The 13787-nt window shown below is 46.2% G+C and overlaps 1 protein-coding gene across 41 annotated transcripts in view; it reads left to right on the forward strand.

Moving 5' to 3' along the window:
- Nucleotides 1-13787, forward strand: part of PTK2 (protein tyrosine kinase 2) — a 262273-nt gene that overhangs the window by 225276 nt on the left and 23210 nt on the right. For all 41 annotated transcript variants that reach the window (XR_011996488.1, XR_011996489.1, XM_072733844.1 and 38 more), the window contains 3 exons: nucleotides 5254-5340; nucleotides 8686-8823; nucleotides 9848-9979. Coding sequence is in view for 39 of the 41 variants with exons in the window: in XM_072733844.1 (XP_072589945.1) it covers nucleotides 5254-5340; nucleotides 8686-8823; nucleotides 9848-9979 (357 nt within the window). In the remaining 2 variants the exon portion in view is untranslated. The remainder of the gene's footprint in view (nucleotides 1-5253; nucleotides 5341-8685; nucleotides 8824-9847; nucleotides 9980-13787) is intronic.

Raw genomic sequence — 13787 nt, forward strand, 5'->3', positions numbered from 1 at the left:
GCTCATGCTCTCTCTTTCTCCAAAATAAATAAATAAATAAAATCTTTACCAAAAAAAACCAAAAAACTAAAAGCTTAGTTATACTTAATGGCAAAGGCATTATAACCACAAAGCTAATTATTAAAGATATGTTACCATTTTTTTTTATGATTTTATTTATTTATTCATGAGAAACACCCAGAGAGAGAGAGAGACAAAGACACACAGGCAGAGGGAGAAGCAGGCTCCCTGCAGGGAGCCCGATGTGGGACTCAATCCTGGGTCTCCAGGATCAGGCCCTGAGCCAAAGGCAGGCTCCAAATCACTGAGCCACCCAGGGATCCCACCAATTTCTTCATGGGTACTTAGTACTAGTTTTTTTCTCACAATAATAATCTTCAGAGAAATTTGTCCAAGAGGAGTGCAGCCCAGGGAGCCCCACTTTGGGTTCATTTCATTGCTGCAAGTTGTTCTGCACGTTCCCATCAGATCAGTGGAGAGCCTCGAGCTAAAAATAGCCTTTTCCGTGGTTTTTGAAATGTATTTCTTGGACCTCTGGGCCCCCGAGACCATTTCAGAAGGCCGTGAGAGCAAAACCGTTTCATAATAATGTCCACATGTCATTGGCCTTGTCCACTCTGCTGACATTTGCAGTCCCGTTGCAGACATAACAGTGGACAAAGCTATGATCACCTTGGCACATGCCAGGCCGTGCTGGTCACCACTCTATTCTTTACCACCGTGCTCACGCAAGAAAGAGATGCCAGCGTGCAGAAGAATGACCCGTTTACATAAACCACATCTTCTTTACCCACCATTTGCTTCAACGTGGATGGAACTGGAGGGTATTATGCTGAGTGAAATAAGTCAATCGGAGAAGGACAAACAGTGTATGTTCTCATTCATTTGGGGAATATGAATAATAGTGAAAGGGAATATAAAGGAAGGGAGAAGAAATGTTGGGAAATATCAGGAAGGGAGACAGAACATAAAGACTCCTAACTCGGGGAAACGAACTAGGGGTGGTGGAAGGGGAGGAGGGCGGGTGTTGGAGGGGAATGGGTGACGGGCACTGAGGGGGACACTTGACGGGATGAGCACTGGGTGTTTTTCTGTATGTTGGTAAATTGAACACCAATAAAAATTAATTAAAAAAAAAAAGAAGAATGACCCGGATGAAGCAGCCACAGGTCTTCTGTGGGAGGAAACAGCAAGTCAGGAAAGACACTTGCTGTGCAGCTGAGTAGTGGAACTAAACACTTTTCTCACAGAAAACCAGTTTTTCTTGAAAGTAGGGTGGGCAGACACTGTGGCTGTTCAGAGTTGTGCATTTGGCAGACATCCTCTCAAGAAGGAAAGAAACAAGACCGTGTCATCAGGGAAAGTAACTGATAGTGTTTGTTGCTGATGATAAAATTCAAGTTTCCAAGCAAAATTTAGAATTTCAAAAAACATCCATCACCATAACCTTGACAGCTTCCCAATTTGGAGGCTTTTCTGATGAGCTCAGAGTGATATTAACAAATGTGATTTCTTTGCATGTGGAGACTGAAACGGGTGGGCATTGCGAAGGTCCACATAAGTCAGTGACTCGTGTTTTCCAGATAATCACTGCAGGATGTCACAGAATCACACATGGGTAGACGATCCATTCACAGTACAAGACGGAGTCATGGGTCTTAACGTAACAGATAATGATAGATACGGTTTCAGATTCCACACTTTCAGAAACCAGCACTTTCTGCGTTGGGGTATAATGTCAGAAGCCATGCCCACAACAGTGCCAAGAAACTGTTAACGGACTCCTCCCCTACCCAGCTGCACGGCTGTGTGAGGCTGGATTTTCTTTGTGTGCCACAGCGAGACAGCACAGCAGACCGTGCAGAAGCCAGCGTGAGAGCCGACAACCTTCTCCCAGGCCCGCCATTAGAGGAATTTACATACACACATGCAACGGGTGCCACTCTGCTTGCTGATTTATTTAATTTTGAAAAATATTTTTTTAAACATGTAATTAGTTGTTATTTTTAAGTGTTTTAACTTTAATAGCATAAACATGGGTAGATACATTCCCGATAAACAAAAGCCCTTGGAGTCCTCAGTAATTTTTGAAAATATAAAGGGGTCTGGAAGATAAAGTGTTCAGAGTAGGTGCCTCAGAAGTGTTTCTCAGCCCTAACAGGAGGCAGTGCTCCTCTTCTGTAGGAAGCATTTATGATGTCCCACTGCTAGCTCTCAAGTAAAATACATAGGCAGTAAAATAACAACACTAATTTCAAAATGCCAGTTCTTCCAGGAGACCGCTGACTGTACAAGAAAGCTAAAACAGCATGCACCCCCCTGGGGGAGCCGCTCAGGTGGGATTACACCCCCAGGAGTGGTGAGGTGGCCAGGTGCTTGCTCCCGTGTGTGGACACACCACATCGGCAGCACCTGTAAACGCAGAGCCTATGGCCACAGCCGAGCACGAATTTCACTGGTCATGTGATGTGATTTTCTAGAATGACAGAAAATCTTGGTAAAGTTCAAACAAAGCAAATTAACATTGTCCTTCCATATACACGGGAGTTGTTATTGTAGGAGGTTCAGTGTCTGAGAAACTCTGCCAAGTGTTACCTGGGTTCAGATCATAGGACTTTGTTGTTGCTTTACCTCCATAGGGTTGAGCAAGGGTCTCAGGGGAGAGCGGGCCCTGTTGCTCTCACCTTGGGTGCCGGACGTGTGGTGCTCAGCAGCTGCGCCCTCTCAAATGGCCAATGTGCACTGAACTACGTGCTTTACATACAGTGTGATAATTTGAAGATCAATGTCCTTGGGACCCCTGGCCGGAGCGCCCCCACCTGATTCCCTTGGTCTAGGATGCCCTTGGTCTAGGATGTCTTGGTTTTTCCTCTCTTCCTCCTCACTCGACAGGACTTCAACAGCTCCATAGTTTGCTTTGTTAAGAAATATTACAATCCAGGTTTGTGTCTTTGAGAAGGAGGGAGCAACCCTGCTGAATCGTAGTACTTAGTAGGAATTGACACTTTTGGCCGCTCGCACGGAAGCCATCCGCAAAGCATGACATGTTGTTCTACCTTCATAAGAGCCCTGTCCCCAGCTCCCTGTTGAGAATGTGGAGGCAGAGCAGTGAGTCGCCCTGACCTCAAATGCTGGCCCTCTGGTCCCCAGCCTGCCCCCGCCTACCGTGCTGGCTCCCCGTTTGTGGAGAACACAGGCAGAGCTGTGTGATGGCACGTGTGCATTCACTAGTGCACAGCCACTAGTGAGCAGAATCTGGCTTTGTGGTGTTCTTTGTGCAATAGTTTTGTCTGCCACAGAACTTGTTTTCATCTTTTTACCTGTTGTTTTATCTTGAACCTTGTAAGCGCTCTCTTTGGCTACCCACCAAGTATTTGAGTCCCTCTGGGATGTTGTATGGAGATTTTGCCAGTTTTTGATCGATCCCTTTTTATTTTTTCCTTTATTATTTGTTGAGTCAAGGTGTGCTTGTCATAGAGTGGCATCACCACATAGCAGAGTTTGGAGTCAAGCAGATCTGCCAGGAGGCACTGTGCAGCCTGTTCACACTGCCTGACTTCTCTGAGCCCTGGTTTTATCCTCTTTAAAATAGGGTGATAATATTCTTGGGTGGCATTGGTCTTCAGATTGTCACACTGTACGTAAAGCACGTAGTTCAGTGCACATTGGCCATACTGAGTAAAAGTTTTTATTTTTGCCTGTGTTATTTACATGCCACCTCCAGAATCTAAGCTAGCGGACGCAACTATACAACTGTCAGATAGCTCTGTTTCCTGTCCTGATTCTTGGCTCTGCATCCTTCCATGCTTGGGCTCCGGGAGCCTTTCCCATACCACCATGGCAATGCGTACATGTTAACACATACCTGTGCCACGAGTGCTGCCACTCTATCAGAATAGAGATAGTCGAATTTTGTTGTTTTCCTTGACCTCTTTTAACCACTTGTTTAAATGAAACCTTTAAAAATACAAATCTGAAGGGTAGTCCCTTGGGCTTCCTGGAACGTACTTTGGAAATTGCCACCCTGAACACAGTAAAGTCTGTGACCCTTGGTGCCCCTTTCCTGTTTCCAGAGGTCTTGGGGATCCATCCTCATGCTTGGTTAAGTTTGGGGTGAAATGGGGCATCTGGGTTTCTCAGTGATTGAGCATCTGCCTTCGGCTCAGGGCATGATCCCAGGGTCCTGGGATCAAGTCCCACATTGGGCTCCCATCAGGGAGCCTGCTTCTCCCTCTGCCTATGTCTCTGCCTCCCTCTCCCTGTCTCTCATGATTGACTAAGTAAATAAAATATTTTTTTTAAAGTTTGGGGTGAATCGCATCTGGGCCACCAAAGTGTAGGCTGCATCTTCCACCCTCAAAGATTGAACAGCCCCACAGTAGCAGAGTTAGAGCAAGGACAGAGGTAGCTGCATCCATCAGAGTTTGAAGCAGGGCTTTCAGCAATGTTGCAGAGGACTTAGGTGTTACATTGGGTGGGAAAAATCAGGAGATTTCAGGAAATCGCCGTAGAAGACTCAAAGGATGGGTGGTGCTCCCCTAAGCTTGTTGAGATACAGTAGTTCTTTGTGTATTCTGGATATGACTCTCATACAGGATTTGCAAGTATTTTCTTCCATTCTGTGGGTTGTCTCTTTCTTGGCGGTGCCATTTGCGGCACAGAAGCTTTTAATTTGGATGATGTACAATTTATCTTTTTCTCTCTTATTGATTGAGCTTTTGGTTTCATATCTACAAAACCATTGCCTACCCAGGGTTACAAAGACTGGCCAGTTCTCTAAGAGTGTTTTTGTTTTGTTTTTTAAGATTTTATTTATTTATTCATGAGAGACACACAGAGAGAGGCAGAGACACAGGCAGAGGGAGAAGCAGGCTCCATTCAGGGAGCCCGATGTGGGACTCGATCCCGGGACTCCAGGATCACGCCCTGGGCTGAAGGCAGGCACTAAACTGCTGAGCCCCCCAGGGATCCCTCTAAGAGTTTTACAGTTTTACCTCTTACGTTTAGATCTGTGACCATTTTGAGTTCATCTGTGTGTGTATTGTGAGCTAGGGATCCAGCTTCATGTTTTCACATAGGAATACCCTGCTGTCTTTGATGTTTATGGGAGAGTGTCTCCTCCACTGAAGTGTCTGGACACTCTTTATCATTCTTTCCACCTAAAGTCTTTTGGAGAAATACCTTTTTCAGTAAAACATAAATTGAACAGAATTTTCAAATACTTATTCATATGCTCTGTTGATTTTTTCACAGCCCAGCAGACCCGGTTACCCTAGTCCAAGGTCCAGCGAAGGATTTTATCCCAGTCCACAGCACATGGTACAAACCAATCATTACCAGGTATGTGTGAGACATTCTTTTATTCTCCACGTTTGAGGGCGGAGAGGGACATTGTATGTATTTATACTCTTTATTTCTGTACTTAGGACTATGATTTGTCAAGCAGAAAGCTAAGAAAGTAACCCACTAAGTAATTGTCTAGGTAGATGTCATGTCACCAGCCCAGAGGGCTGTAGTCGGCCCCTCAGCCTTAAAGCAGCAGCTGGGAAGGTGCCCTGCCCCACATTCTCCACTCCATTCCTCTCCTCCCTTTGTGCAAGGTGTAGGGTGAACCTGGTGGCTCCTACTATACAGAAGTAGTAATGAACTGGACAGTTTTTCTGGAAGGCAAGAATAACATTCAAATTTACCTAAAAAACTAGACAAGATGCCTTATGGACAGATGTGGAAAGAGTGTCAAATACCTTCTTACAGGGAAATATCTTCTACAAGTTAGAAAAGAGGATCCTTGAAAGAAAAGGACTAGAAGCAAAGTCAGTAATGTTTCTGGTTTGGAGGGAAGAGTATTTGCTTTTTGGAGGCATAACTTACTTAAGGTGAAATGCTGAGATCTCAGTTCTGATGAAGGGCACAGCTGTGTCCCCCACACCACACCAGGGCAGAGAACATTTCTGTGACCCTGGAAGCTCCTCCCGGCAGCCACCTGCTGTCTGGGCACAACTGCTCTCTGACCATCAGCAATGATTGGCGTTGCGTGTTCTGGACTTCCAGATGAATGGATCAAATAGGGTCTACTCTTTCATGCTCAGCTGCTTTTACTGGTGTGATGTCTGTGCGTTGACATCCCAATGAGGGTGTCAGCAATTCACAACTTTTTAATGCTGAGAAGTATTGCACTGGGTGACCATACCACAGATCGTGTACCCATGGTAATGTGATCTGGATAATAGGCCAAATTACTTCTAGGAAATAAGATCACCTCATAATTTGTGTCGGCTGTGGCTCTTTTGTAGCTGTACTTTTTATATAACTGGCTGGTACTCCTAGCTGGCTGACAGGGTCAGTTGTGATATCAGCCTTGAATAGAAAGCACTCAACTGAAGAAGATAGCTCAAACACAACACAAGCAATGGGGAGTCCTTGAGTCTTTGTCCAGAGAGGAAGAAGCTAAAAGTTCCCTTCACTGCCATCTCCTTTCACATGTTTCTCCGGGAGCAAAAAGAGAGGCTCACTTACCATGCCTCCTTTGCAGGGTTGCTGAGGGTCAAATGAAAGCATTTTTATTCCTTTACATGCCTCTCAACTCTGATTTAAATCCAGGCCTCTTAGATCTGGATGGACAAGCACTTTGCTATTAGCATACGGTCCCAGGGAGAGTGCCGGCCCTTCCACACTGGAAAGGATGATGGTACTTTGGAACACTGGAATGGTGTCTGCAGCAGGCTCTTCACCTGCTTTACTGTCTCCAGTCCCACTGTACTAATTCTGAAGTGGGGCCCAAGAGCACCAGGCTGTTGACCAGCACCCGAGGTGATGCTGAGCCTGAGAGACCTGTCTAGGGAGACACTGTTGTGAGACACCCCCTTGCTCCAGGGAGGCGAGAATCACTGGGCAGCTCCTCAGCCAGCAGGCTGGCCGGGAGTACTCATGCCCTCTGCCTGGCACTGTCCTTGGCCCTGAGAGCATGAAGATGAGTGAGGTGCCCTCCCCCTTGAGGCAGGAGCTCACAGGACCCTCCTCTTGCTATAAGTCTAGGTTACTGGTTGCCTTGGGCTGTGGTTCATCCTTGGGGAGCCAGCACCCTGACCTAGGCTAGTGGTCAGAGCAGCGGGGGGTGTATGGATGGCCTGAGGAAGGAAGACAGGCACTGAGCAGGACTCGGACACCAGACTTGTTTAGAGTAAGTGTGACAGCTTCCGCTGATGCGGCAGAGAGAACACAGGCCTCCATGGGCCCTCCACAGCGGCCTGTGCCCCTTTTGCTACCTGGCTCTGGTACTTGTTCATCTGTGGCTCCCCCCACCCCAAGTGGAAACCCATGAGGACAGGGGCTTGTCTCTGCTTTAAGTGCCTACCACAGTGTGTAGAACAGAGTTAAGTTTCAGTGGATAAATTAAAACATTCTTATTTTCATCAAATGAGTGATTAAGTTCTCCCAGGCCCCAGGTTTCCTTATCTTGTAAATGAGAACAGCTACAGGGCATCACTTGGTGTTATGTCGTGTTCCTTCTTGGCTAAAATGCCCATCAGTCCTTTCACAGGGTTGGTGTGATACAGGATATTTTAAATCTCTTTGTTGGGCAAACTGCTAGAAGTTCTTTGGCAGTAATACGACCGAGAATGGTAGTGATATATCATTTTATGTTTAGTAGAATTTTTGTATTGAAGTACTTGCATTCAAGTAAACTGTGAGAACAATTTGTACATCTTACTTGAAAGTTCATTAGTTACATGTTGTCGGTATGCAATTTTGGTATAAATCAATGACCAGAGACCTAACAAATACACAAAGTCTTTGTTGAAGAATGTGTTGATGTATGGAAATACGGCTTTAGCTATCTCTTAACTCATTACAAAATTAACTGACCACCCGGCCATCCAGTACTAACCCAGTGAGTTATGGAAACAAATGCTGGTTCTGGCCTCTCGTAATCGAGGAAGAATGCCACATAAAGAAACTCCTCTCGTTTTCCCTCTGCCCTGGGATTTTTCTCCTTGTGCACCTGAAAGTCTTTTCTTTGCCATAATCATCATAGAACGCAATGCCTGTGTCTCTCATTGTCAGCCCTAGCTTGTTAGAGAAGAGGTGCTCTAGAGGAGCGCCCACAGAGCCACATTCATGGCTCCTATTGCTTTTGCATCAAGGATGCAGAGTAAATGATTTCTGATTTCCTGGTGTATATTTGCACTGCTTTTCTACATGGCCTTCATAGATTACCTTTCCTGAGGCTTTAGTTGAGAATCCATTTCCTTGCCTTTACCACCCTCCAGAGGCCACCTGCATCCCTTGGCCATGATCCACCACCACCCACCCCACCCCCCGAACCCACCTTCAGACCAGTGGTGCCATATCTCTGACCACTCTTCAGTAGCCATTTCCTCCCTACTCCCCTGCTGCTCCCGCTGGCACTGGTAAGGAACCTGCTTATTACATGAGGTCCATTGGGATAATCCAGGATCATCTCCCCATATCAAGACTCCTAATTTATAACTGCATATGTGAGGCCCCTTCCCGTGTAAGGTATCATAGCCACAGGCTCCGGGATCCAGACTTAGAGTCTCTGGGCATCATTGTTCTGTTTGCACAGTGTTTTTTGTCATCTTTATTGCTTCCTTGCACAAGGAAAGTAGAACTGTGCAGAAGCACGCTGTGTCAGAACCTGACCCTGCTGCGCCCCATTCACAGGTCTCTGGTTATCCTGCTTCACATGGGATCCCAGCCATGGCCGGCAGCATCTACCCAGGTCAGGCATCTCTTTTGGACCAGACGGATTCATGGAATCATAGACCACAGGAGATATCAATGTGGCAGCCCAACGTGGAGGTAAACTGGGTGTTCTTGGGCTTTTGTTTGTTAGCTGATGAAGCTTGGCCTAGAGTACCTTTTATTTCTGAATCCTAAGAGTTACTGATTTTGACGGCCTAATTTTAAGGTCAAAGCACTCCCATCTGCTCAAATTCCTCCTGGTTCTGTGAATCCTTTTTACTAAAAGAAAGAGACACCGCCGCCATCATTAGCCCACTCACCTGAACGGCAGCACTTCAGGCTGAATGTCATCAGCATGTGCACCAGCCGTGTCTCGGGAAGGAGCAGGGAGGCAGAGCCTCCCACTCTGTGGGCCATGTTAACTGTCATCAGATTTGCCTGGTAAACAAGAACCACTCCTGTGATAGTAAATGTTGATTCTTGGACTCCTGGAGGACCTGGAGTTGGCTGCTCATGCCCTTGCCCTTGCCTGCGCATGTTTGACAATTGCTTGGTGCTCCGTGGCATATGTGTACTAAGCCTAATCCAGATCATTTTCACTTCTTCACTGCAGCCAGCAATGTATTCTCTGCACATACCTTGGACTCTTTCTTTCTTTCTTTCTTTCTTTCTTTCTTTCTTTCTTTCTTTCTTTTTAAGATTCTTATCCATTCATTTGAGAGAGAGAGCACGTGCATGGGTGTGGGGAGGGACAGAGGGAGAGGGACAAGCAGACACCCTACTGAGCAGGGAGCCTGACACACGGGGATCGGGGCTCGATCCCAGGACCCTGAGATCATGACCTGAGCCGAAGTCAGACCCCAGCCAACTGAGCCACCCAGGTGCCCTGGACAATTTCCTTTAGAATAAATCCTGCAGGTGGAGCTGAATGACTTTGTACTTATTAAAGATGCATGGCAAGTGGTAACTTGGAACCTCCAGGAAAGTTGCTCCCATGAGCAGAGTATAAAAGACCCTCTTTCCACCATCCTCTATTTTGCTTTATTTACTTATTTATTTTCGGAAAAACACAGAAAACAGTAAGAGCATCCTAAATACACTCCTGAGAGCGAATGTGCTGTTTTATTTGCTCCCCTGCCAGGATTCTGCTGCGCTGGACCTGCGAGGGATTGGGCAGGTATTGCCGACCCACCTAATGGAAGAGCGGCTAATCCGGCAGCAGCAGGAAATGGAAGAAGATCAGCGCTGGCTGGAAAAAGAGGAGAGATTTCTGGTAATGGTGTTTCTGGTTAATTCTGGTAATTCGGATTTTTTCCAGTTGTGAAGCTCTGCCAGAGTACACTGTATCACGGATGATTGGAGGAGTTCATCTTTTTCAGAACAAGAGAGTTCCTTTTACATCTGGTCCCTAACACTTGCAGTAGTGGGTTATTTGCTTTTTTGGACTTTTTTCTGACCGGATATCCAAGGTTTTAGTAGTGGCATTACAGGCTCAGAGGTGTAAGTATTTCTTTGGTTTTCGCAGAAGCAGCTTCCCCTTAAGGGTCAGCTCACATGTAAGACCTTCTATCTTGCTCCTGCAGCACGTGTCACCAGATAGCTGAGAACCCATGGTCTGCCCTCCCGGCATTCCTCCTCTCATGGTCTGACGGGCGCAGGCCTCCTCCCACATGTATCTGGACGGCCCAAGTCTGCAGCCCCCTTGGAAGTCCTGCGGCAGAGGGGAAGTAGTAAGGCACAGCTATCTCCATGTGTCGCTTGACACAAAGGCCCTTTGGACTCATGGCCGAGCACTTCTGTGCCCTCGGCCTCAGGACCCACTCCCCAGTCAGCCCACACAGCTAGTTCTGTCTTCCTGGGGTAGCCTGAGAAGGATGGCTGCACAGAGCCAGGACTCCTACTATTTCCACACATTCTTGGTCAGTACCTTTCCCTGGGTAGTCCACAGCCGGTCCCTCATGCTCTGATTCAGTAAACATCCCCTGAAGCCACGTCTGTGTCAATCTGTATGCTGGGGAACTAGACACCGGTGAGGGTGGGGGATAGTTCTCAAAAGGCTTACAGTCTTCCGAGCAGAGAAGCGTTGAAACCAGCACTTACTGGTGATATGCCACAGTGGTTTCAGCCTTCATAAGTGGCTCTCATTTTTTTAAAACTGTAGTTTAAAATTAAAACACTCAGGCTGGGTGAGGTGTGTTTTCCCCATTGGTGAAGCCAGTGCCCCCAGCACAGTGGGCTGCCCTTAGCAAGCCTGCCATCCCAGTGCCCACAGGAACTGGGAGCATGCTGGGAGGCCTGCAGACGCCGCACACACCCCACACTCGGTTACTGCCAGTTGGCATACACCCTGGTCACAGATGCCCTTCACCACCAGATGTATTTCTCCTATATGGAGTCAGCTGGTCCACACAGCCACCCTAGAAAGAAAAGACAGGTCCAAAATCCTTTACCCAAAGTTCTTGAAGGTTTTATGTGCTTCAGAATTCAATATTTTTTACTTTAGAAGGATAGTGTAGTATAGCGCACATGCCATGGAGGTCCTGTTCCATTAGCACTAATCTTCATGCACAAAACCTTAATGTTCACATTCACAGGTATGAATGCAGACTTCACGTCAGTTCAGGTCAGGTTTTGTCTTGAAATTAACTCGCTTCAATTCCAAATTAAAATTAAAATAAATTTCCAGTCATTGGTGCTTGTTAAATTTTGGAAACCAGGATAAAGGAAGGTAACCCTGTTCCTGTATCACCCTCACTTTACAGCAGAGATTTCCTGAGGTCACCCAGCCAGCATGTAACAGAGCCCGAATTCAGCCCAGAGTCCTGCCGCAGGGTCTGTCCTGGCTGCTTTGCAGGGCTGCTCGGCACACACGAGGTGCAAGGCACCATCCTGCTGTGGGTACTTTGAACACTTACTCAACTTGCCAGGTGTTCTTCTTGCAGACATTTACAGCAAGGTACAGGAAATGTTGATAGGCACCATGAAGGATTTACTTTGGAACAGAAGTTTCAAACTATAAAAAATCTAAATGATTTACTTTGAAGCATATCATGATATAAGGCAAGCTGCCGACACTGGTGATTGTTTGCTGTAGTAATCTGAGCAGATCCATTTGGATCTGGAATGGGCTCCAAGAATGGCTGTTCCCTAGCACATCTTAGACTTTTGTCGGACAGCCTATTTTCCTGCATTGATACGGGATTGAAAAAGCCCATATTATGAATTCTCCAAATTCCGAACTGATGTACCTACATACCATTGTCTTGGGTATGACTGATGGCACGTGAACAAAGGGTTTTCTCAGGGTTACAGCGTGCTGGCCCATGCTGCTGTTCTGCCCTGCTCTGTGCACAGCAAGGGCAGATGATGAACCCTCAGGTGCTTGGAAGAGTCAGGGATGGTGCCAGAGTCCAGATATGTTGAGCCAAGGCTGAGAGATCCATTGGAATTTGCAAAGCAGACAAGTTCCGGAAACCCCACCAGGCAGAAGGAATGAGCATGACTAATGACATGGGTCATAAGACTGTTCTCAGAACTCCCCACCCACGCGAGATGTGACTATAGCCTGGGGAGTGGAAAGTAGCTTAATGAGTTCAACACCAACTCAGTCTTCTGAGTGGTTTCAGGTGTTCATATACAAGGCTCAGGACCTGGCTAGTTAGCTATTGGGCTTTCTCTTGTCACTGAGATCATTTAGAGACCATACACTGAACGAGCCCTAGAAGAGGGTACAGTAGGGTGAGCTTTTTTTTTTTTTTTAAGATTTTATTCATTTTTCATGAGAGACCGAGAGAAGCAGAGTCACAGGCAGAGGGAGAAGCAGGCTCCCTGTGGGGAGCCCAGTGCATGACTCCACCCCAGGACCCCGGGATCACGCCCTGAGCCAAAGGCAGATGCTCAACCACTGAGCCACCCAGGCACCCCTGGGCAAGCTTCAATAAATGGCTAAGTCTGTGTAACCCATACCCCCCACACAGGGCATTTCCAAGACTCCACATAGCTGCTTTTTTTTTTTTTTTTTTTAAGATTTTATTTATTTATTCATTAGAGACACAGGCAGAGGAAGAAGCAGGCTCCATACAGGCAGCCTGATGCGGGACTCGATCCTGGGACTCCAGGATCATGCCCTGAGCTGAAGGCAGGTGCTTAACCGCTGAGCCACCCAGGTGTCCCATGACTCAACATAGCTTCCAGGTTATGTGCAAAGGCCACTTACGAAGCTGTATAATATGCCCCCAGGGGTCTGTGGTACCCTTGGTGAGGATGTCTCCATAGCCCAGGAACTTCCCTGTGGTCTGTTCCCAGCATCTTTTATTACTCCTGTGCAGCTTTTAATGATTTTTTTTAAGTGTGTCTTACTTCCCTTGCTAAATTCCTGCCTATCCACTTAGAGCTTCCTGCTGCTGCTCTAATGGTATCATTTTCATTGAGCTCATTGGTTGTGCATTTTCCATGTGTGCATATGCATTTGATTTTTAGACACTTGTCTTGTATTTTCCAGTATCTATCACATGAACTCTGATTTCCGTGGGTTTTCTGTTGCTTTTAAAAGCATTTTTTCTTCATTTCAACATTTGTTACATACTTCGTATTTCTATTCTGAAGCGTCTCTTGCCAACTTTCATATTAAATAGTTCCTTGTCTGCTTTTATTTTTAAAGATGTTGTCTGTAATAGTTTTTCCATTAGGTATAATGCTGGCTCTATATTTCATATATATATATATATATATCACACACACACACGTATGTATTTTACATATATATATATTTTTTTCTTTTTAAGAAAAACCTGTAAAGACTTTGACATGATGATCAATGGGGTACATTTTGCTTGGGATTGGGCTAGCCTTGCATTCCAGAGTCAAGTCATGAGTGATCATTCTTTTAAGATCATGGCATAGGTCATTGGCATCCCATTAGAATTTCGTATTGCTGTCCTTAAATGAGAATGACTTACTTAGTCATTGTTGGCTTCAAGATCAAATCAGTACTAGTGTCATGGGGTGGAGAGTGGGGGGAGGTGGATAATCCCTAACCTATCTTTGGTTTGGGTGTTCGTCAGGTAGGCGTTGTAGGTAGT

Source organism: Vulpes vulpes, chromosome 13 (genome assembly GCF_048418805.1).
Source record: "Vulpes vulpes isolate BD-2025 chromosome 13, VulVul3, whole genome shotgun sequence".
In the NCBI taxonomy this organism is placed as follows: Eukaryota; Metazoa; Chordata; class Mammalia; order Carnivora; family Canidae; genus Vulpes; species Vulpes vulpes.